The sequence below is a fragment of the Scyliorhinus torazame genome, chromosome 7, assembly GCF_047496885.1.
Source record: "Scyliorhinus torazame isolate Kashiwa2021f chromosome 7, sScyTor2.1, whole genome shotgun sequence".
Taxonomy (NCBI): Eukaryota; Metazoa; Chordata; class Chondrichthyes; order Carcharhiniformes; family Scyliorhinidae; genus Scyliorhinus; species Scyliorhinus torazame.
The window spans coordinates 113277002-113302532 of NC_092713.1; the positions used below are offsets into that span (position 1 = coordinate 113277002).

Below are 25531 nucleotides of genomic sequence, written 5' to 3' on the forward strand. Positions count from 1 at the left end.
CTTAACACTCCTTACTTCAAAGATAACTCAGAAAATATTGCAACAGTAAATAACTCCTTAAACTGTTCCTTCAAACTTCCAAGAGACTTAACACCTTTTAACAAAATCACATCAGGTTAAAGGCTTCACTATTATAAGTTTAAATCACCCAAATGATCCAGAGATAGTCTTTCATGGGAGAGATCCAGCTCACTGCAAAACACAGACACACACACACTGTTTTTTAAGCTGAAACTAAAAACCTGCAAAAACCCAACTGCAAAATAGCTGAACCGAGCTGAGCTCAACCCAATCTATGACATCACTGTTTTCTTAAAGGTACATTGCTTAAACATACAGCTCTTAAAGGCAACTCTCGCATGACACAATGCACAAGGAGGCCATTTGGCCCATCGAGTCTGCACTGACCATTGAAAAGAGCACCCTACCCAGGCCCACGCCCCAACCCTATCCCCGTAGCCCAGTAATCCCACCTGAATTTATGGACACTGACAATTTAGCATAACCAGTCCACCTAACCTGCACATCTTTGGATTGTGGGAGAAAACCAGAGCACCCGGAGGAAACCCACGGGGAGAAAGTTCAAATTCCACACAGAGAGTTTACCGAGGCCAGAATTGAACCCAGCTCCCTGGGACTGTGGCACATATTCCCACTTGGTTAGATATCATGGTGTGTCTGACCACAGGGCGTCTATTGTTTTTTAAAATAAATATAGAATACCGAATTATTTCTTTTTCCAATTAAGGGGCAATTCAGCGTGGTCAATCCACCTAAACTGCACATCTTTGGGTTGTGGGGGTGAAACCCACGCAGACACGGGTAGAATGTGCAAACTCCACTCGGACAGTGATCAAACCCAAGTCCTCAGCGCCATGAGGCAGCAGTGCTAACCACTGCGCCACCTGGCTGCCTAGGGCGCCTGTCGGTTTACTGGACTGTGTCCTTACTGTGAACATTAGAGTATTAGATAGATTCAGCTGGGATCATAACACTGACACCATCTATTTCCACCTCAGTAACATCACCTTGCTATGTAGTTCTAATGCTTTTTATTTTTATGTTAACTTTCTTTTCTTTTGGATCCTGCTAATTTTATTTGATGTGTAGCCCTCGATAATGTGGCACTCTGGTGAGAAAGTACTGAATGCATCAACCCAGGTAAATGATGGTCACTATCTCGACTTAAACACAAGGGTCAAGTATTAAAGCTTGAGATACTAGAGATACCTCATACCCACTGAACCAATATTTCCAAAAATGCAGTTTGTTATCCTCTGGTAACAATATACTTGCCTTAACACAGAACCAGACAGAAACTGGGAATGAAACAAGAACCAGCAACAAAGTAAGGAACGTGAGAATACACTCGCAGATCCCTGGACTTCGGTGCTTGATACCTGATTAAAAAGAGCAGACAGGCATACCAGATTATTTTTTACTGCAGTCCATTCTCAACAAAGTAATACCACACCCAGTTTAAACATCATCCAAGAATTACATGGCAGATTTCCTGTATCAAGCTCTACCCGTCCTTTTTCTCCTCTCCATTTTATTCTGTCCTTTTATAATGCTTGTTGGCATACAGTTCTTTGGGTATGAACAATCTTCCAATGTATAACTGAGGTGTCATTTCATATGTGAAGCTGCTCATTCATTTCGAAGGTGTCTGGAAGGGTAGCCAAGGCGCAAGAGACTCTCTGATCGCCTCCAGGTTCACCGACTGGGGAGGGGGGACTGGCCGGGGCACGGACACAGAGCAAACCCCACATGGTGACCACCGAATAGAAATGGGTTCTCCGGCAAATAGATTGAAGTTCACAGCTGGTTTCCAACAGAAGTTATATGATTTTATGAAACAAAGACGCCTAGTCTTCTGGCAGTAACCAAAATGGCTTAGAGGCTACCCAAATGATCTCAGCCAAAGTGATCAGTTTCCAGCCTTTTACCATCAGGCTGTGGCAATAACACAAGTACTCATTTTGTCACATCAACAACATTGATGAAAAGTTAATGAATTTCAATGTATCCAATAATCAAATTGTGGAATGGAAATGTTCAAAAACAGTTTTAGCAAAAACTATAAGACTTGAGAAGGCAACTGGCATGGCCAACATGACAAAATGATAACCTGTGGCAATTTTCAAATTTAAACCAGGCGGAAAATCAAATTCCCTGGAGGAATTTTGGTGCATGTCCATGATGATGGTTGAATGGATGAGGATGGAATTAAGTTTTGAATTGATACACTCATGTTCCTATTAGATGGGGTCAACGATGGGAGCGAAAAATATCGCTAGAAGGCCAGAGTCATGTTTCACGTCGACATAAAAGCAGGAAGCTATTAAACCCTTCCCCCATCAATGGAGGGCCCCGTTTCCCACTGTTCATAGTCGGGAACCTTGTGATAAATTAACATCTCATTATCGGGCCCATATGCCCACGTCAAATAATGTGTCCACAACGGCGTGATGCCAGATTGGCGTGTAGTACGACTGGTCTCAGAAGGTGTTATAAGGATCCTCCTGTTAATCACTGTCTGCCCATTTTTTTCTCTTTTAATTTCTGTTCTTTTGGATATTTAAATTATTGTACCTGGATAATTAATGGGACCTATGCCTCTAAGATGGACTACACATTTAATTTTAAAACAGGAAACTCCAACAGCATATGCAGTTTGGTCTGATGTCAGTGATGGCACCTTGTGATGGACTGGCTGTTGGCCAATAGGCTGTTTCAGATTGCCAGGGCTCAGCTGATAATTAGCCGATTGGTGCTGCCCGTTCTGGAATATTCTGCAAGGCTGGGGGATTTCAGATTGTTTTAATTTTGTTTTGAACTCAGAGCTGAAGGACTCGAGTGAGTTTCTCTCTCCCTGACAGGGTAAACCTCTCTCAAACACCCAGTTCGAGACTCTGTTTTCTCTTCAGTAAAGCTGGAGGACATTCTAGTGAGTCTGCAAACCAAGTAAGAGTAAAACCCAGGCTGAGAACTGGGTTTGAGGGGAGACAAAGAGGATCTTAAGGAAATCCAGACAAGCCACCAGCTGAAAGCAGAGTCAGTAGTTTTAAAACCCTTTTAGAATCTTGTGTAGGGAACTCCGTTTCTTATCTCAGAAAGGCTATTGGTTGTTCTGATGAAGTTGGAAACAAATATGAATTACACAGGCCTGTGGCTGTTTTTCTGAGTGAAGGCTCAGGGTAATAAAAGTTAAAGTGACTCCCCCAGAGGAAACCATACAGCCTGGGGGTTCTGGCTGAGTGCTGCCGCCAGAAGATGCTCATTAGCATTGTTACAATCACTCCGTTTCGTGTGAGAACAGCCTGAGGCTGCAATGACTTCGACATCTGAATCCAGGACACCCATTTTCCATTCCATAATCTCGTCTTATTAGTTTTACTGCTCCCCCCCCCCCCACCCGCCCCCTCTGTGTGTGTGGGTAGAGGGTAGGACAGTAAAATGGGGGGGGGGGGGGGAGAGTAGTAGTTTAGCTGGCTGTTATTCTATTGTAAGTGTTACATGTCTTGCCACTATTTTTTGGTATACATAAACAGTTGTTATGTTTCACTTACCAATCTGATGCCTGTAAGTCTTTGGAGCAGTCAAGGGCCAAAGATCTCAGATACTTCATATGAATTATTGGTTAATTCATTTGTGTTGGGACTCCGGGACCTGTGGGGTGGAATTGACTGCCCACTAGCCCAGGGTGTCATAACATAAATTGGGGACGCGTCTGAGATCGCGGAACGTTAAATGGCTAATTTGGGTTCCAGCGTAAATTTAAAGAGACACTAGGTTTGCAGTGATATGGCAGGATGGCTCTGGAAGCTGCGAAGCATTTCCTTGAGGTGGAAGATTTAATTCTGGTTTATTTGGAGGGGCTTTGCAAAGACCCGCCTGTCGAATTGGCAGGGAAATTAAAACTGGCCTTATTAGTTAAAGCTAAGAAGGCAGAAGTACTTGATAATAATAATCTTTATCATCACAAGTAGGCTTACATTAACACTGCAATGAAGTTACTGTGAAAAGCCCCTAGTTGCCACATTCCGGCGTCTGGTCGGGTACACTGAGGGAGAATTCAGAATGTCCAAATTACCTAACCGCATGTCTTTCGGGACTTGTGGGAGGAAACCGGAGCACCCATAGGAAACCCACGCAGACACAGGGAGAACGTGCAGACTCCGCACAGACAGTGACCCAAGCTGGGAATCGAACCTGGGACCTTGGCGCTGTGAAGCCACAGTGCTAACCACTGTGCTACCGTGCCATCATTGCAGAGATTGCTAAACATGTGAAGGGGCGAGGAGAACAGGGGAGCCAACGGGACAGTATAGCATCAGGGACGTCTTCTGGTGGGGATCTTGAGCTGGAAAAGGTTTGGTTGCAATTAGAGCATGAAAGGCAATTAAAACAAATAGAGATAGAGATACAGTAAAAACAGAGACAATGGAAATGCAGCAAAAGCAAAAGGAAATGGGGATGGCAAAGAGGAGTGAGGAACAGGATAATGAGAGAGAAGAAGGAGAAAGAGAGAGAGAAAGAGATTGAAAAGAAAAAGAAAGAGAGAGAGGAACAAGAAAAGGAGAGACACTTCCAGCTTAGGGTACTAGGAATAGGTGGGAAGCTGCCAGAACGGAGAGGGGAGCTTAATCCTAGAACAGTACTCGGTGACGATATGTTTAAATTTGCACAGGCTCTCCCAAAACGCGGAGAGAAGGAGTAGAAATGCTCTTTGAAGCTTTTGAGTAAATAGCAACCCAAATGGAGTAGCCTAAAGCAAAGTGGACACTACCATTGTAGAGTAAATTGATGAGGTGGGCACTGGAAGTCTATGCTGTCTTGTCAGAGCAGGAGTCTAAGGATTATGAGATGGTAAAAAAGGTTATTCGAGTTCCATACTAATTGGTTCCCAATGCATATGGGTAAAAAGTTTGGAATTTAAGGAGACAGCCGGGACAGACTTATCCAGACTTTGAAAGGGTTAAGCATTGGGAGCTGAAACTACCTATGGGGCTCTGAGAGGAGTTTAAGAATTGTCTACCTTCTGCGATAAGATCTTATGTAGAAGACCAGAGGGTGCAAACTGCTCGGCAAGCAGCAATTGTGGCTGATGATTACGAGCTAATCTTTAAATTTTACCTGTTGTTCCATCACACCCATAATTCTGAAAAGGATGGGAAGTGGGGGAGTGAGAGGTAGCCAAGGTAGAGAATGGATTGCTGGGAATGCTCCGAGATCTCCTCCTCAGACCAGGAAGGAAGGTTTTGGGGATGGGCGTGAGACTCGAAAGCCTAGGTGTCACCATTGTAACAAGGTGGGGCATGTTCATTCAACATGTTGGAAGTTGCAAGGCAAGCCCATGGGACTTGTGGAAGTTCATAGGGAGAATTCTGAAAAGGGAACGAACGTGGAGAATACTACGGTGCAGACTATAGCGTTAACTGGACTCAGGAGACCTGAGGTGAACACTGCTGTGGGAGCAGATGTGAAGGCTGAGGTAGATGAGAGATATGCCAGTTTGTGTTTAAGGGGAAGGTCACTCCATTTTCCTCAACTGATGTGGCCAAACCCATAACCGTTTTAAGGTATACCAGGGCTGCTCAACTCGAGTGTTGGAGAAGGATTTGTTTTTTCCTCCAGAGAGCTCAGCAAAAGCCGAGGTATTTGTGAATGGAATAGGTGGCAGTTGTATCCCAGTTCCATTGTATGAAGTGCAGTTGGAGTGTGATTTAAAGTCAGGTCCAGTAGTTGTTGGAGTGGTTAAGGAATTTCCACTGGAAGGAGTAGACTTACTTTTGGGGAACGATTTAGCAGGAGTGAAGGTTGTAGCTTCACCCATGGTTACAGAGAATCCGAAGGAAGTACTGCAATTAGCATCTGTGTTGCCAACAGTAGGGCATGTGGGAGATAAGGGGCGAAATTCTCCCCCAACGGCGCAATGTCCGCCGACTGGCGCCAAATACGGCGCCAATCAGACGGGCATCGCGCCAGCCCAAAGGTGCGGAAGGCTCCGCATCTTTGGCGGCCGAGCCCCAACATTGAGGGGCTAGGCCAACGGCGGAGGGATTTCCGCCCCGCCAGCTGGCGGAAATGGCGTTTGTTGCCCCGCCAGCTGGCGCGGAAATGTGGCGCATGCGCGGGAGCGTCAGCGGCCGCTGACAGTTTCCCGGCGCATGCGCGGGAGCATCAGCAGCCGCTGTCAGTTTCCCGCGCATGCGCAGTGGGGAGAGTCACTTCCGCCTCTGCCATGGTGGAGGCCGTAGCGGAGGCGGAAGGGAAAGAGTGCCCCCACGACACAGGCCCGCCCGCGGATCGGTGGGCCCCGATCGCGGACCAGGCCACCGTGGGGGCACCCCCGGGGTCAGATCGCCCCACGCCCCCCCCCAGGACCCCGGAGCCCGCCCACGCCGCCTGGTCCCGCCGGTAAATACCAGGTTTGATTTACGCCGGCGGGACAGGCAATTTCTGGGCGGGACTTCGGCCCATCCGGGCCGGAGAATCCAGCGGGGGGTCCCGCCAACCGGCGCGGCCCGATTCCCGCCCCCGCCCAATCTCCGGTACCGGAGACTTCGGCGGGGGCGGGGGCGGGATTCACGGCGGCCTACGGCAATTCTCCGACCCGGCGGGGGTTCGGAGAATGACGCCCAAGAAAACTCATTGGGCAGTAGAAGACTCAAAGGAAGAGATGTTTACAGTATTGATCAAATGTCAAATGACTGTGATAGTGAATCAGATCCTGAGCATATTCGAACCGAAGGTGACCATAAGGAGAGTCTTGACTTTGATCTCTGTTTTGAATATGAGGTAACGGTAAACAGTTGTTGCAAGAGTGTTGGGAGGGAGGAGGAGTCAGACAAAAGTGTTGACTCTGATTTCAGTTCTGATTATGAAGTGATGATAAACAGTTGCTACCGAATAGATCAGGTACTGAAAGAGTGAAAGAGCATAGATGGAGTGTTTGGAAACACCATGGGTCCCTCTATTAATTACCAATGCTAGGCCAGCACGGGGGTGCAGTGGGTTAGCACTGCGGCCTCACGGCGCTGAGGTCCCAGGTTCGATCCTGGCTCTGGGTCACTGTCCGTGTGGAGTTTGCACATTCTCCCCGTGTTTGCGTTGGTTTCGCCCCCACAACCCAAAAATGTGCAGGATAGGTGGATTGGCCACGCTAAATTGCCCCTTGGAAAAAATGAATTGGGTACTCTAAATGTAAAAAAGAATTAACTACCTATGCTGTGGAACTCAGGGGGCGCGATTCTCCACTCCCCCGCCGAAGTGCCCACGCCGTCGTGAACACCATCGAGGTTCACGACGGCGTGAAACGGCCCCGATCCCGACCGATTCAGGGTCCGAAAATGGGCTAGGATCGGGGCCGCGAGAAACTCGTGGGGGCGTGTCGCGAAGGCCACGTCGTCACCGTGCGACGCCCAAATACATCATAAATGGCGTGATCCGCGCACAGAGGACCCGGAGGAGAAGCGAGGAGATGGCTGAGCCCCGAAGAGCCGCACCGAGGTTCCGGGACACGGACCTGGACACCCTGGTGGATGAGGTCAAACAGAGAAGGGACACCCTCTGCCCAAGACGTGGGCATCGGCAGCCATCCAGCGCGGCTGGCGTGAGGTTGGGAGCGCAGTCAGTGCTGTGGGGCAGACCCCCCGGACGGGGGAGCAGTGTCGCAAGAAGCTGCATGACCTCACCCGGGCAGCTAGTGCCCCCAGGCCCCCCCCCCCCCCCCCCGTGCCGGGGGGGGGGGGGGGGGGGGGAAGTGGGGTAGGGGGGGGTCAGGGGGGATTGGGAGTGTCGGGGAGAATTGGGGCATCAGGGGCGGTGGTGGTGGGGGGTCAGGGGGGTTGGGGGGGGTCGCGGTGCCCAACTATCTACTCGACCCACATGAGCCCCGGGACCCCCCTGGAGCGAAGCCATGGCGTGCTGTCTCCTGAACCAGCAACAATGTTGTCTATATCTGCACGCCCTGATGATACCCGCCTAATAGTGATGCTTTATCCAGCCCCCCCCGCCTCCCCCCCCAGGACAAGACAACCCACAACCAGCATGAGCGCATGAGAACCGGAGGGGGTTCTCCGGTCCTGCACCCCCTAACCATTCACGAGCAGAGGGCCCTGGACCTCGCTGGGGGATCCGCCACCCGGGAGGTCGCGCCATGCCAGGTCAGAGGTGCAGAAGCAAGTGAGAGAACCCTGCATGTCCTCTCCACCCCCAACCCCTCATCGCCCCCCTCACACTCTGGCCACTGCACCCCAGATCCCATCACCCCTCACACTCTGGCCACTGCACCCCTGATTACCCCCCCCCCACACACCGGCAACTGCACCCCCAATCCCATCCCCCCTCACACTCTGGCCACTGCACCCTCGATCCCCTCCCCCCTCACACTGTGCACCCACCACCACCAAACACCCGGGCCACCGTGTCTAACGAACCCCGAATCTTTATGTTCCCCAGGGCCATCCGCCGAACCTTCAGGGACGTCTCGCCCAGGAAACAGCGCAACATCACCAACCGCAACTGCACCCAGGGACGCACGCCAGAGGCTGGCAGTTAGTCAGACAGGAGGGCAGACCTCACAGTCTGGGACACAGGACCGGGACGCTGAGACCTCCGGGACAGACATTAGTCAGGGGCACAGGGTGGACAGTAATGCCGAAACCCACATCACGGCCACACACCCGCTGGATCGAACTGGAGGTCAAGACGACATGGCCGGCATGGAGCTTGCGCCGGGCCATGAGGGGGACCATACACACCAGACTTCTTGACGGACGATGAATTTGAGCTTGCGGCACTGCTGTCTCCCACACCATACACCATCACAGAGACACTCACCTCGGTTCGGCATATAAGTGATGAGGCTCCCGGGTCACGGTCTGGTGCGCATCCCACAGCCGAGCCGGTACAGCAGGTGGAGTTTGGAGCAGCCGAGGGGCTGGACGGTCGGAGGGCAGCCCAGGCCCAGCAAACAGCTGCCACCCAGACGGTTCCCGGGTTCCTGGATGTAATTGACCCACCCGGACAACCAATGCATGTGGATACCCAGGGACTGAGTAACGGGATGAGGGCCATCTTCCAGGACCTGCACACGCAGTTGGAGGAGTCCATCCGCGTCCAGGAGCAGAGAGTGGTGCCGCTCATCGCAGCCACCCAGGCCGACACCGCACGGGTGGCGTCCGCGGTGGAGGCAATGGGTGAAAGGGGTTTGGCCACGGGTCAGGTTCTGCAAGGCGTTGGGCTTCACGTGCACGCGTCATCCATGGCCCAGGAGCGGGCTGCCCTCTCACAGGTAGCCATGCGCAGAGCCAACAGGACATTGCCGCCGTTCTCGGGGCCCTGGCCGAGTCTCACCATGCCATGGCCCGGTCCCAGCAAGCGATGGCACAGTCCCAGCAGTCAGTCTCGGAGAGCATAGACCATCTGGCGCACGTGATGGATGGCGTGGCGCAGTCACAGGTCGAGATCGCACAGTCCTTGGCAGGAATGTCGCACTCCCTGGGCTCCGTCTCGGCGAACATTTGGACCGTGGTCGATACCGCTGCAGGCCTCCAGGACTGGCAGCGCCAGGTGTCGGTGGTGCGGCGGGGCATGTCTCCGATCGAATCTCCGTCCCACAGTGAGGCCCGGGGGCCACCGGGCTCCCCGAGGGAGGAGGAGGTTCTGGGGCCCGTCCCGGTAGCTCCATCAAGGGACGACCCGGTACACTCGGCCTCCCCCCGTTCCATCCCTGGCGCATCTGGTGGGCAGCGGGCAGGTCAGGGTGGCACAACGCCATCCAGCACGCCCGTCGAGCAGCCTGGCCCATCGAAGCCGGGCCGCCCCAGGAAACATGTGCCGACGGGGAGCCATGTCGAAGGCCGTGATTCTCAGCAGTCCACCTCCACTCCTGCTGTACCATCTGGGAACACACCTAGGCGTAGTGGTAGGACCCGTAAGGCAAAGACGTTAGGCACGTAAGAAGTTGGCACGGGTGCAGGGCACAGTTTAGTTGCAGTGGGTAGGGCCCCTATGTTAACCACACGAATAAACTCACTGTTGAATTTGACTTGTAAGACTCTGTGCTATGTCCGGTGCCAGGGGGCTCGTGAGGGTGCCCGAGTGGCGTAGTGGTATATGAGCGGTTCAAGGCCTGTTCCGGATGTGCTGACCCTTTCCCCCCTGCCTCCCATAATCGGACACCGTTGTCATCGGCACACCGACGCCAGCCACCCCACACGGGCATGTGGTGAAATGTCCGTCGCGAAGGCTCTGACCACCCGAGTTCATGGTTCAGCTATAGCCATGAGTCAGACCTCGGCTGGCAAATCTGAGCACACAGCTCATCGCAGAGCGGGCCGTCATCATTCAACATGGCACTGATCACACCCGCTTACCCAATCATCAGTGTTGTGCAATCCCGTAGTGCCGCAGTGGTACGGTGATGTGGAATTGGTGCCGTGAACGCGGTGCGGGGGTGTGTGGTGGGTGCTGTGTGGTGCCCGTGTGCAGGAGTGACGGTGCAAGTGGCAGTGTTCAGCGAATCCCACCCCCACAGTGCGTGAACCGTGCGGCCACCAACGCGTCGCATGCCCGCTGTCTGCGGTGGTGCCGTCGTGCAGCCTCCTGGACGTAACCAGCACCCGGGCAGTGTCTGTATCCTGCACCCCTCCCCCACCCTGATGCGCGCCACCATCCTCCTCCTCCGCATCCTCCTCTTCCCCATCCCCCTCATTTGCGTTAGCTCCGTTGCCGTCGGGTCCTCCCTCCGACTCCTCCAGCAGGTCATCTCCCCTCTGCATGGCTATGTTGAGCATCGCACAGCAGACCACAACCATGCGACCGACCCTGTCGGGCCGGTACTGCAGGGCCCCTCCGGATCGGTCCAAGCATCCGAATCGCATCTTCAGCAGGCCGAAGCACCGCTCCACCACACCCCTGGTTGCTGCATGGGCCTCGTTGTATAGGCTCTCCGTGTTGGTCTGAGGCCTCCGTATTGGCGTCAGCAGCCATGACCTCAACGGATAGCCCTTGTCGCCCAGCAACCAACCACTCAGCCGGGGGGGGGGCATCCATCGAACATCGCGAGTTTTTTAAAGGCCTCCTAATAGTTCTAGGGATGTAGAGGAAAGGATGGCGAAGATGATTCTGGATAAGAGCGAAAGTAACAGGGTAGTTATTATGGGAGACTTTAACTTTCCAAATATTGACTGGAAAAGACAATACTTTGCACACACGTGCATGATCTTCATGTGGGGGTCGCACACCACCTGAATGTTCATGGAGTATGTGCACTTTCTGTTCATGAACACGTCCCTGTTGTCTGCAGGTGGGCGCATGGGGACGTGCACACCATCGATGACACCCTGGACCATCGGTATCCCGGCCACCTTGGCGAATCCACGTGCCCGTGCTTCCTGCTGTGCTCGGTCCTCGGGGAATTTTATGTACCTGTCCGCGATGGCGTACAAGGCATCGGTGACGGCCCTGATGCACCTGTGGACCGATGCCTGTGATATCCCGGAGAGGTCCCCGCTCGGCGCCAGGAAGGAACCGGTCGCATAAAGGTTTAGGGCCACCGTCACCTTGACGGAGACTGGTATCGCGTGTCCTCCACCAGTTCCAAGTGGTGCGAGGTGCGCCACGAGCTGGCATATATGTGCGACCGTCTCCCTGCTGAACCTTAGTCTCTTCCTGCATGTGATGTCCGGTAGGGCCTCGAACGACATTCTGTCACGGTACACCCTCGGCCTTGCTGGACGCCTGTGGCGCCCTGGCACCACCATCAGTGGATCCTCCTGCTCCACCTGCTCCACCTCCTCCTCCCCGTCCTGCTCTCCCCCAAGCACTTCCTCTGCATTCCTCGCCGTCTGGCGGTCAATGTTCCCCTCGGCATCCCCCTGTACATTCGGGTCCTGAGCGCCTGCGGCCTGCGCGGCGATGACGGGCCACTCCGCGGCCATCCCCTCTGCTGCACCGGCAACCGCTGCATCTACAGCCACTGTGGGCCGTCTGACTCTACGCTGCCGGATGGCAAACTCCAGAGCTGCGGCTCCAACCACGGCAGTGAACATCGCTGTCTGGTTGGCATACATGGTGACCTGCAGGAGGGTGGTGGGGGGGCAGAGAAACGACATGTTACACGGAGGTTCTTCCACACCTCGCCAGCCGGGTTGCATGGGTTACCTGTGTGCCCCGGTGGGATGGACGCGCTGCAGATACGCACCCAGCCTAACACCTGGTCACTGTCTGCGTCCAACGGTCAGTTCACACCGTACTGCTCACCAGTGTGCCACTCGCCTGTGCCCATCAGCCACACGCTGCGGCTGTGTCCTCGTCACCGTCCTGCCATATCAGGGCGGCTGACATGTTGCATCCGCGGATGGACGATACCATCCACACTCTCCCTCACCCCCTCCCACCTGCACACTCTCCCTCACCCCCCTCCCACCTGCACACTCTCGCTCACCCCCTCCCACCTGCACACTCTCCCTCATCCCCCCTCCCACCTGCACACTCTCCCTCACCCCCTCCCACCTGCACACTCTCCCTCACCCCCCTCCCACCTGCACACTCTCCCTCATCCCCCCTCCCACCTGCACACTCTCCCTCACCCCCCCTCCCACCTGCACACTCTCCCTCATCCCCCCTCCCACCTGCACACTCTCCCTCACCCCCTCCCACCTGCACACTCTCCCTCACCCCCTCCCACCTGCACACTCTCCCTCACCCCCCCTCCCACCTGCACACTCTCCCTCATCCCCCCTCCCACCTGCACACTCTCCCTCACCCCCCCCACCTGCACACTCTCCCTCACCCCCCCTCCCACCTGCACACTCTCCCTCATCCCCCCTCCCACCTGCACACTCTCCCTCACCCCCCCTCCCACCTGCACACTCTCCCTCATCCCCCCTCCCACCTGCACACTCTCCCTCACCCCCCCCACCTGCACACTCTCCCTCACCCCCCCTCCCACCTGCACACTCTCCCTCATTACCCCTCCCACCTGCACACTCTCCCTCATCCCCCTCCCACCTGCACACTCTCCCTCACCCCCCCTCCCACCTGCACACTCTCCCTCATCCCCCCTCCCACCTGCACACTCTCCCTCACCCCCCCTCCCACCTGCACACTCTCCCTCATCCCCCTCCCACCTGCACACTCTCCCTCACCCCCCCCACCTGCACACTCTCCCTCACCCCCCCTCCCACCTGCACACTCTCCCTCACCCCCCCTCCCACCTGCACACTCTCCCTCACCCCCCTCCCACCTGCACACTCTCCCTCACCCCCCTCCCACCTGCACACTCTCCCTCATCCCCCTCCCTCCTGCACACTCTCCCTCATCCCCCCTCCCACCTGCACACTCTCCCTCATTCCCCCCCTCCCACCTGCACACTCTCCCTCACCCCCCCCACCTGCACAATCTCCCTCACCCCCCTCCCACCTGCACACTCTCCCTCATCCCCCCTCCCACCTGCACACTCTCCCTCACCCCCCCTCCCACCTGCACACTCTCCCTCATCCCCCCTCCCACCTGCACACTCTCCCTCATCCCCCCTCCCACCTGCACACTCTCCCTCACCCCCCCCACCTGCACACTCTCCCTCACCCCCCCTCCCACCTGCACACTCTCCCTCATCCCCCCTCCCACCTGCACACTCTCCCTCACCCCCCCCCACCTGCACACTCTCCCTCACCCCCCCTCCCACTTGCACACTCTCCCTCATTACCACTCCCACCTGCACACTCTCCCTCACCCCCCCTCCCACCTGCACACTCTCCCTCACCCCCCCTCCCACCTGCACACTCTCCGTCATCCCCCCTCCCACCTGCACACTCTCCCTCATCATCCCTCCCACCTGCACACTCTCCCTCATCCCCCCTCCCACCTGCACACTCTCCCTCACACCCCCTCCCTCCTGCACACTCTCTCTCACCCCCCCCACCTGCACACTCTCCCTCATCCCCTTCCCACCTGCACACTCTCCCTCATCCCCCTCCCACCTGCACACTCCCCCTCATCCCCCTCCCACCTGCACACTCTCCCTCATCCCCCTCCCACCTGCACACTGTCCCTCATCCCCTCCCACCTGCACACTCTTCCTCATCCCCCCCTCCCACCTGCACACTCTCCCTCATCCCACCTGCACACTCTTCCTCATCCCCCCTCCCACCTGCACACTCTCCCTCACCCCCTCCCACCTGCACACTGTCCCGCATCCCCCCTCCCACCTGCACACTCTCCCTCACCCCCCTCCCACCTGCACACTCTCCCTCATCCCCCCTCCCACCTGCACACTCTCCCGCATCCCCCCTCCCACCTGCACACTGTCCCGCATCCCCCCTCCCACCTGCACACTCTCCCTCACCCCCCCTCCCACCTGCACACTCTCCCTCACCCCCCCTCCCACCTGCACACTCTCCCACACCCCCCCTCCCACCTGCACACTCTCCCTCACCCCCCCTCCCACCTGCACACTCTCCCTCACCCCCCCTCCCACCTGCACACTCTCCCTCATCCCCCCTCCCACCTGCACACTCTCCCTCATCCCCCCTCCCACCTGCACACTCTCCCTCATCCCCCCCTCCCACCTGCACACTCTCCCTCATCCCCCCTCCCACCTGCACACTCTCCCTCATCCCCCTCCCACCTGCACACTCTCCCTCATCCCCCCTCCCACCTGCACACTCTCCCTCATCCCCCCTCCCACCTGCACACTGTCCCTCATCCCCCCCCACCTGCACACTCTCCCTCCCCCCCCCACATGCACACTCTCCCTCAACCCCCTCCCACCTGCACACTCTCCCTCATCCCCCCTCCCACCTGCACACACTCTCTCACCCCCTCCCACCTGCACACTCCCCCTCATCCCCCCTCCCACCTGCACACTCTCCCTCACCCCCCCCACCTGCACACTCTCCCTCATCCCCCCTCCCACCTGCACACTCTCCCTCATCCCCCCTCCCACCTGCACACTCTCCCTCACACCCCCTCCCACCTGCACACTCTCCCTCACCCCCCTCCCACCTGCACACTCTCCCTCATCCCCCCTCCCACCTGCACACTCTCCCTCATCCCCCCCACCTGCACACTCTCCCTCATCCCCCCTCCCACCTGCACACTCTCCCTCACCCCCCCTCCCACCTGCACACTCTCCCTCACCCCCCTCCCACCTGCACACTCTCCCTCACCCCCCTTCCCACCTGCACACTCTCCATCACCCCCCTCCCACCTGCACCCTCTCCCTCACACCCCCCCCCCTCCTGCACACTCTCTCTCACCCCCCCCCCACCTGCACACTCTCCCTCATCCCCCTCCCACCTGCACACTCTCCCTCATCCCCCTCCCACCTGCACACTCCCCCTCATCCCCCTCCCACCTGCACTCTCTCCCTCATCCCCCCTCCCACCTGCACACTCTCCCTCATCCCCCCTCCCACCTGCACACTCTCCGTCATCCCCCCTCCCACCTGCACACTCTCCCTCATCACCCCTCCCAACTGCACACTCTCCCTCACCCCCCTCCCACCTGCACACTCTCCCTCATCCCCCCTCCCACCTGCACACTCTCCCTCACCCCCCCTCCCACCTGCACACTCTCCCTCATCCCCCCTCCCTCCTGCACACTCTCCCTCATCCCCCCTCCCACCTGCACACTCTCCCTCATTCCCCCCCTCCCACCTGCACACTCTCCCTCACCCCCCCCACCTGCACAATCTCCCTCACCCCCCCTCCCACCTGCACACTCTCCCTCACCCCCCCTCCCACCTGCACACTCTCCCTCACCCCCCCTCCCACCTGCACACTCTCCCTCACCCCCCTCCCACCTGCACACTCTCCCTCATTCCCCCCCTCCCACCTGCACACTCTCCCTCACCCCCCCCCACCTGCACAATCTCCCTCACCCCTCCTCCCACCTGCACACTCTCCCTCACCCCCCCTCCCACCTGCACACTCTCCCTCACCCCCCCTCCCACCTGCACACTCTCCCTCACCCCCCTCCCACCTGCACACTCTCCCTCATTCCCCCCCCCTCCCACCTGCACACTCTCCCTCACCCCCCCACCTGCACAATCTCCCTCACCCCCCTCCCACCTGCACACTCTCCCTCATCCCCCTCCCACCTGCACACTCTCCCTCATCCCCCCTCCCACCTGCACACTCTCCCTCATCCCCCCTCCCACCTGCACACTCTCCCTCACCCCCCCCACCTGCACACTCTCCCTCACCCCTCCCACCTGCACACTCTCCCTCATCCCCCCTCCCACCTGCACACTCTCCCTCACCCCCCCACCTGCACACTCTCCCTCACCCCCCCTCCCACCTGCACACTCTCCCTCATCCCCCCTCCGACCTGCACACTCTCCCTCACCCCCCCTCCCACCTGCACACTCTCCCTCATCCCCCCTCCCACCTGCACACTCTCCCTCATCCCCCCTCCCACCTGCACACTCTCCCTCACCCCCCCCCCACCTGCACACTCTCCCTCACCCCCCCTCCCACCTGCACACTCTCCCTCATTACCCCTCCCACCTGCACACTCTCCCTCACCCCCCCTCCCACCTGCACACTCTCCCTCACCCCCCCTCCCACCTGCACACTCTCCCTCATCCCCCCTCCCACCTGCACACTCTCCCTCATCCCCCCTCCCACCTGCACACTCTCCCTCATCCCCCCTCCCACCTGCACACTCTCCCTCACCCCCCCTCCCACCTGCACACTCTCCCTCATCCCCCCTCCCACCTGCACACTCTCTCTCACCCCCCACCTGCACACTCTCCCTCATCCCCCTCCCACCTGCACACTCTCCCTCATCCCCCTCCCACCTGCACACTCCCCCTCATCCCCCTCCCACCTGCACACTCTCCCTCGTCCCCCCTCCCACCTGCACACTCTCCCTCACCCCCCCTCCCACCTGCACACTCTCCCTCATCCCCCCTCCCTCCTGCACACTCTCCCTCATCCCCCCTCCCACCTGCACACTCTCCCTCATTCCCCCCCTCCCACCTGCACACTCTCCCTCACCCCCCCACCTGCACAATCTCCCTCACCCTCCTCCCACCTGCACACTCTCCCTCACCCCCCCTCCCACCTGCACACACTCCCTCACCCCCCCTCCCACCTGCACACTCTCCCTCACCCCCCTCCCACCTGCACACTCACCCTCACCCCCCTCCCACCTGCACACTCTCCCTCATTCCCCCCCCCTCCCACCTGCACACTCTCCCTCACCCCCCCACCTGCACAATCTCCCTCACCCCCCTCCCACCTGCACACTCTCCCTCATCCCCCTCCCACCTGCACACTCTCCCTCATCCCCCCTCCCACCTGCACACTCTCCCTCATCCCCCCTCCCACCTGCACACTCTCCCTCACCCCCCCCACCTGCACACTCTCCCTCACCCCTCCCACCTGCACACTCTCCCTCATCCCCCCTCCCACCTGCACACTCTCCCTCACCCCCCCACCTGCACACTCTCCCTCACCCCCCCTCCCACCTGCACACTCTCCCTCATCCCCCCTCCGACCTGCACACTCTCCCTCACCCCCCCTCCCACCTGCACACTCTCCCTCATCCCCCCTCCCACCTGCACACTCTCCCTCATCCCCCCTCCCACCTGCACACTCTCCCTCACCCCCCCCCCCACCTGCACACTCTCCCTCACCCCCCCTCCCACCTGCACACTCTCCCTCATTACCCCTCCCACCTGCACACTCTCCCTCACCCCCCCCTCCCACCTGCACACTCTCCCTCACCCCCCCTCCCACCTGCACACTCTCCCTCATCCCCCCACCCACCTGCACACTCTCCCTCATCCCCCCTCCCACCTGCACACTCTCCCTCATCCCCCCTCCCACCTGCACACTCTCCCTCACCCCCCCTCCCACCTGCACACTCTCCCTCATCCCCCCTCCCACCTGCACACTCTCTCTCACCCCCCACCTGCACACTCTCCCTCATCCCCCTCCCACCTGCACACTCTCCCTCATCCCCCTCCCACCTGCACACTCCCCCTCATCCCCCTCCCACCTGCACACTCTCCCTCATCCCCCCTCCCACCTGCACACTCTCCCTCAACTCCCCTCCCACCTGCACGCCGCTCCCTCATTCCCCCTCTCCCACCTGCACACTCTCCCTCACCCCCCCTCCCACCTGCACACTCTCCCTCACCCCCCCTCCCAACTGCACACTCTCCCTCACCCCCCTCCCACCTGCACACTCTCCCTCATCCCCCCTCCCACCTGCACACTCTCCCTCATCCCCCCTCCCACCTGCACACTCTCCCTCATCCCCCCTCCCACCTGCACACTCTCCCTCATCCCCCCTCCCACCTGCACACTCTCCCTCACCCCCCCCCCCACCTGCACACTCTCCCTCACCCCCCCTCCCACCTGCACACTCTCCCTCATTACCCCTCCCACCTGCACACTCTCCCTCACCCCCCCCTCCCACCTGCACACTCTCCCTCACCCCCCCTCCCACCTGCACACTCTCCCTCATCCCCCCTCCCACCTGCACACTCTCCCTCATCCCCCCTCCCACCTGCACACTCTCCCTCATCCCCCCTCCCACCTGCACACTCTCCCTCACCCCCCCTCCCACCTGCACACTCTCCCTCATCCCCCTCCCACCTGCACACTCCCCCTCATCCCCCTCCCACCTGCACACTCTCCCTCATCCCCCCTCCCACCTGCACACTCTCCCTCATCCCCCTCCCACCTGCACACTCTCCCTCATCCCCCCTCCCACCTGCACACTCTCCCTCACCCCCCCTCCCACCTGCACACTCTCCCTCATCCCCCTCCCACCTGCACACTCTCCCTCATCCCCCCTCCCACCTGCACACTGTCCCTCATCCCCCCCTTCCACCTGCACACTCTCCCTCATCCCCCTCCCACCTGCACACTCTCCCTCATCCCCCTCCCACCTGCACACTCTCCCTCATCCCCCCTCCGACCTGCACACTCTCCCTCACCCCCCCTCCCACCTGCACACTCTCCCTCATCCCCCCTCCCACCTGCACACTCTCCCTCATCCCCCCTCCCACCTGCACACTCTCCCTCACCCCCCCCACCTGCACACTCTCCCTCACCCCCCCTCCCACCTGCACACTCTCCCTCACTACCCCTCCCACCTGCACACTCTCCCTCACCCCCCCCTCCCACCTGCACACTCTCCCTCACCCCCCCTCCCACCTGCACACTCTCCCTCATCCCCCTCCCACCTGCACACTCTCCCTCATCCCCCCTCCCACCTGCACACTCTCCCTCATCCCCCCTCCCACCTGCACACTCTCCCTCACCCCCCCTCCCACCTGCACACTCTCCCTCATCCCCCCTCCCACCTGCACACTCTCTCTCACCCCCCCACCTGCACACTCTCCCTCATCCCCCTCCCACCTGCACACTCTCCCTCATCCCCCTCCCACCTGCACACTCCCCCTCATCCCCCTCCCACCTGCACACTCTCCCTCATCCCCCCTCCCACCTGCACACTCTCCCTCATCCCCCCTCCCACCTGCACACTCTCCCTCATCCCCCCTCCCACCTGCACACTCTCCCTCATCCCCCCTCCCACCTGCACACTCTCCCTCACCCCCCCCCCCACCTGCACACTCTCCCTCACCCCCCCTCCCACCTGCACACTCTCCCTCATTACCCCTCCCACCTGCACACTCTCCCTCACCCCCCCTCCCACCTGCACACTCTCCCTCACCCCCCCCTCCCACCTGCACACTCTCCCTCATCCCCCCTCCCACCTGCACACTCTCCCTCATCCCCCTCCCACCTGCACACTCTCCCTCATCCCCCCTCCCACCTGCACACTCTCCCTCACCCCCCCTCCCACCTGCACACTCTCCCTCATCCCCCTCCCACCTGCACACTCTCCCTCACCCCCTCCCACCTGCACACTCTCCCTCACCCCCCCTCCCACCTGCACACTCTCCCTCATCCCCCCCTTCCACCTGCACACTCTCCCTCATCCCCCCTCCCACCTGCACACTCTCCCTCATCCCCCCTCCCACCTGCACACTCTCCCTCACCCCCCCTACCACCTGCACACTCTCCCTCATCCCCCTCCCACCTGCACACTCTCCCTCACCCCCCCTCCCACCTGCACACTCTCCCTCATCCCCCTCCCACCTGCACACTCTCCCTCATCCCCCTCCCACCCACACACTGTCCCTCATCCCCCCGTTGGCCGCAGCCTTCTCGGGGAAGCCGACCCGGTCTCCAGGAGCTGCGGAACAGTCCGCTCACCTCCTCACTGGTCAGCGTCAGCCAGCACGACTGGCTGACAACTTTAAATAGCAGGTGTGAACGGCGACGGCGTGAACTGGGGTCACGCCGTCGGGACTTCGGCCCATCCGGGCCTGAGAATAGCGGGGGTGCCAGAGAATCGCCATTTTGGGTGTCTCGGGCGATTCTCCAGCCTGTGCCGCGCAGAACTCGACGGGGCCGTTCTCGCCGCTTGGGTGAATCGCGGGAGGGCGTCAGACCGGCGTCGCGGGAAGATTTGGCGACCCAGGCGATTCTCCCAACCGGCGCGGGAGCAGAGAATCGCGCCTAGGATCTTTGAACAGCTAAAATCACAGGCGGGATTCTCCGCAATCGGCGCGATGTCCGCCGACCAGCGCCAAAAATGGTGCGAATCAGTCCGGCATCGCGCCACCCCAAAGGTGCGGAATCCTCCGCATCTTGAGCAGCCGAGCCCTAACCTTGAGGGGCTAGGCCTGCGCCGGACTGATTTCCGCCCCGCCAGCTGGCGGGAAAGGCCTTTGGTGCCCCGCCAGCTGGTGCGGAAATGACTTTGCCGGGCGGCGCATGCGCGGGAGCGTCAGCGGCCGCTCACGGCATCCCCGCGCATGCGCAGTAGAGGGGGTCTCTTCCGCCTCCGCCGTGGTGGAGACCATGGCGAAGGCGGACAGAAAAGAGTGCCCCCACGGCACAGGCCCACCTGCGGATTGGTGGGCCCCGATCACGGGCCAGGCCACCGTGGGGGCACCCCCTGGGGCCAGATCGCCCGCGCCCCCCCCCCCCCCCAGGACCCCGGAGCCTGCCCGCGCCGCCTTGTCCCGCGGGACAGGCATTCCAGCAGCGGGACTTCGGCCCATCCGGGCCGGAGAATCGCCGGGGGGGGGGGGGGCCCGCCAACCGGCGCGGCGCGATTCCCGCCCCCGCCGAATATCCGGTGCCGGAGAATTCGGCAACCAGCGGGGGCGGGATTCACGCCAGCCCCCGGCGATTCTCCGACCCGGCGGGGGGTCGGAGAATCCCGCCCCACATCTGTCTCGACTAAAATCACAGAGATTGGCTCAGTTAGAGACTGAGGAACAGTGCATCTTGGACATGTTGCAGAAGCAAACAAAGCTGTTGTGGTCCATAGAACACCACGGAGAGTTAGGGAGATTGACAGGCGTGTTTGACGATGGGTCGGTGCTGACCCCTCCCCCCTAGATTGAGAGACTGAACACCGGTCCCGAGTTGAACTTATCAGTTTCCCCCATGCCTTCTCCGGCACACCCTGATCAGTGAAGACCCTAGAGCATCATGGCTGGCTGAGCCTTCACGTCCGATATCACCCTCGGAGGTGAAGCTGCCAGGTTCACGCTTCTGTAGACAGTTTGTAAATGATGCTGGCGCAACATCACGGCAGCGCTCGGTGAATATTCCATGAGGGAGGAGGTCTGGACAGCGTGCTTCCTAGTGACATATTAATGTATTAAAATCAGGGGTGGAATTCTCCGATCTCCGACGCCGAAATCGCGTTCGACGATCGGCTGGAGAATCCATGTTGGAGCCGAAATCGGGGGGCGGCGCTGCAATTGCGATGCTCCGCCCCCTCCAAAATGGCATGCTCTAGGAGTACGCCACACGCTGTATGGGCGTCCCTGGGCAGCCTCAGGACATTACCTGAGCCCTCCCACCAATGCTCCTCCCCCAACCGGCTGAGTTCCCGATGGAGTGGGTCACTCATGCTATTGTTTTTCGGGAACTCAGCCTGCCGGCTGCGGACTGAGTCTAGCACTGCCACAGTGGGGGGAGGGAGCCGAACCGTGGGCACGGGCGGCTTTGGCAAGGGCTGGGGGCACTGGTGGGGGGTGGTCAGGGGGGTGGCGGGCCTGGCCAAAGGGGCGCACTATTTGGCAGGCCGGGTACGCTCCAGGCCGGAGCCATGTTGCACGGTGCGACCGCAATTCTCCAGCCGTATCGGCAGCTAGAGCCGGGTGCTCGGTGCTGCCTCCCTGCTCGACCCCCACCAGACAGGGGATCGGTGGACATTTTGCACCATTCGTTCGACTGTAAAAGGTCGACCATTCCCATGCCGACGTCAGCGCTTAGTCTCAGAATCGGAGAATCCAGCCCGAGGTTCCCAGGCTCCTACGGCATGATTTGCACTACTCCACCAGAGAGGGGGGGTGGGGGGGGGTGAAAATCACAAATCCCAATCACGCCGGAGAGAATCGTGTTTTTTGATTGTCTCCGGGTTTTGAGCTGATTTTCTCACTGACAGAGTGCGGTCTCAAAACTGCCCCAGTATATTGTAAGTAAACAATAGTGGTTTCATACCTTGCTGACAAGCCAAAGTTATTACATTGGTGATGAAGGTAAAGCAGAGGACGTGTGGTCCCAAAATTCTCCACCTCACCGGGAACTCTGCTACCGGCAACGCAAAGCAGAGATTTTCGCCCGTATGTTGTAAATAAACGTTAGTTTTCATACCTAGTTGGTGAGCAAACGTTCTGACAGTATTTCAGCTGGTTGGGCAATCTAGGGTCAGGAAACATAGCTTAAACACTAGAGACAGCAGTAAAATTAAGAAACACTACGTGCAAAGGGTGGTACAAATTTGGGACACTCCTCTGCAAATGGCAGTTGATGTTGGGTCAATTAATTGGCAGCTTTAAATTTGAGTTCGATCTATTTATGTTAACCTGAGGTACTAAGGGATAGGGTAAAGGCAGGTATATAGAGTTAGGCCACAGATCAGCCATTTAATGGCAGAACAGATTTCAGGAATAAAGTTTTATCTTGCAAACATTGGAACAGGCTCTCTTCGACCGCCTCAAAGAGACAAATTGAATTTAAATAAACAAACTTAATGAACCAGACATTAAGATACAAATGTTTTTTTTAGAAAACATGGGCGGGATTCTCCGGTATCCGGCGGGCGGGCTGTACCGGCGCCAAAGAGGGGCGTGAACCACTCTGGCGTGAATCCTCCGCACCTTTGGGGGCCAGGCTGGCGCTGGAGTGATTGGCGCCGCGCCAACCAGCGCCGAAGGGCTCCACCGGCCACCGCGAGTTAGCGCATGCGCAGGAGCGCCAGCGTGATCCCAGAACCGCTGGCGTGATTCCTGCGCAGGCGCAGTGGGTTTCTTCTCCGCACCGGCCATGGCGGAGCTTTACAGCGGCCGGCGCGGAGGGAAAGAGTGCCCCCACGGCACAGGCCCGCCCGCAGATTGGTGGTCCCCGATCGCGGGCCAGGCCAGGTCCCGCCGGTAAGAACTTTGTGCAATTCACGCCGGCGGGACTGGCTGAAAACGGGCGGCCGCTCGTCCCATCGCGGAGCGGAGAATCGCCGGGGGGGGGGGCACTGCCAACGGCCCCCGACCAGCGCGACACGATTCCCACCACCGCCAAAAAACTGGCGCCGGAGAATTCGGCAGCCGGCGTCGGGGCAGCGGGGCAGGATTCACACCGCTCCTCGGTGATTCTCCAGCCCGGCGGAGGTTCGGAGAATCCTGCCCCGTGACTTTTTAACTGGTGAAAAAGCAGTTGAATGGTCCCCAAAATGGTGGATCTTTGAAGGCTGCAGTGTTGCACCATTTGAAAGTAGCTACATTTACATTAGTTTAACCATTCTCAATTTCAATCTGGTACAAGAACCGAGTGGACTTTTAGTGAAAAGGATTGAAAAGGGCAAGCATCTTTTATTTGGGAAGTGGAAAGACACAATAGAATTTGGTTAGAAACCTATAAGTGCAGTCAATGACTCTCCCCCACACAGCCCCTTCCTCTCCACACTGCAACCACCTCTTACCTTCCTCTCGTGTTTCAATTCCATTCAGGGCAATGTGCTCCTCGCTCTCACTCTCATCTGAGCTCACTACATGGTCCACGTCCACCACGGTGTATCTCGTCACCTTATCATCAGCACTGAGGGAGCTTCCGATTGGCATCTTTTCCTTTCTCTCTCTTTTCCTCTTTGAGTCCTGTGTCACTGTGTTTCTCATTTGGGAAGGTGTTCCCTTGCTCACACTGAAGTTCTTCCTGTTGCTTCTCATATTCTTGTTTTGTACACCCTTTTCCCCAGGGAAAAAATCATTTTGTCTTTTTTGTGAACTCTTTGAGGAACGAGATGAAGCCCTTGAGTTCTTTTCCATTGGTCTTAATGATGTATTAGATGGAAGTTTACCCTCTGTGCAAATTAAAGTTGTCCTCGCTATATATACTTAACATCTCTCCTCCCTTATCTGGCAAGATGCCAAGAGTCATATTTGATTAACGAAAAGCCAAGGTTAGTGTTTTTCTAAATATTTTACTGATGTGAAAGGGAGTGACTTTATCCTCCAGATCTATTTAATTAAAGTTAACTTTCTGAGATAGTGGGCCTCCATGCTGCACTGCTACACGGCAGGGTGACTGGCATAATCATAGGTAGTTAGACTTTGTTACTAAATTGTGCGTTAACTTGAGATGGAATAATATAGAAATGAAATACATAAGAGAACTATATTAAATCAGATTGTCAAATAATCTCACAATGCACATATATTGGTGACATAGTGGGTAGCAATGCTGCCTCGCAGAACTAGGGGCCCGGTTTCAATTACGGCCTTGGGGTGACTGATGCACTATCAATTACGATGAGACGAGAGTAGAATGTAATCGAGGCTTTATTACACAGATATGTGTGGCCTCCTATAGCAGCTGACGAAATGGCTGCTGTACTGAGAGCATACATATTTATACTCCGCCAACTGGGCGGAGCCAACAGGCAGGGATCTACCCCCATACCTGGTAGTACAGGGGCCTTACTGTAAAACCCATATATATAGTATAATACATCAGTGGTGACTACCACATTCACTCCCTGTTAAAAATGAGTACAGCGGTGGGGGTGAAGAACTATATACAGACAAGTTGCTTTTAAAAATCACAGGGAATATTACAAATTTAGGCGGTCCGGTGCCTTGATCTGTCGTCGAGAGCGCCGCAGTGCTGGTGGCGACTCAGGCGTCGGCTTGGTCTTCAGTGACTCCGGGAGCATGTCAAAATCCTCTTCATCCCCGGGTGGGAGCAAGGGGAGGATGGATTGTCCTGGAGTGGGGGCTGCGTGGGGTGCGCCGGGGGAGGGGAGTGTGGCACCGGGGCAGGGGGGTGGGGGTGGGGGGACCCAGCTGGTGCCAGGTCCCTGAGGGAGACTTGGCGGCCATCGGGGTACGCTACATAAGCGTACTGCGGGTTGGCATGGAGTAGCTGTACCCTCTTAACCAATGGGTTCGTCTTGTGGAGTCGCGCGTGTCTACGGAGGA

At 58.1% G+C, this 25531-nt stretch overlaps 1 protein-coding gene across 2 annotated transcripts in view; it reads right to left on the reverse strand.

Moving 5' to 3' along the window:
- Nucleotides 1–24412, reverse strand: part of LOC140426469 (podocin-like) — a 96231-nt gene extending 71819 nt beyond the window's left edge. For both annotated transcript variants that reach the window (XM_072511283.1, XM_072511282.1), the window contains exons 1-2: nt 24037–24412; nt 1297–1400 (exon numbers count right to left, since the gene is read on the reverse strand). In XM_072511283.1, coding sequence (XP_072367384.1) covers nt 1297–1400; nt 24037–24379 — 447 coding nt within the window. In that variant the 5' untranslated portion in view covers nt 24380–24412. The remainder of the gene's footprint in view (nt 1–1296; nt 1401–24036) is intronic.
- Between the last annotated feature and the right edge of the window lie 1119 nt (nt 24413–25531).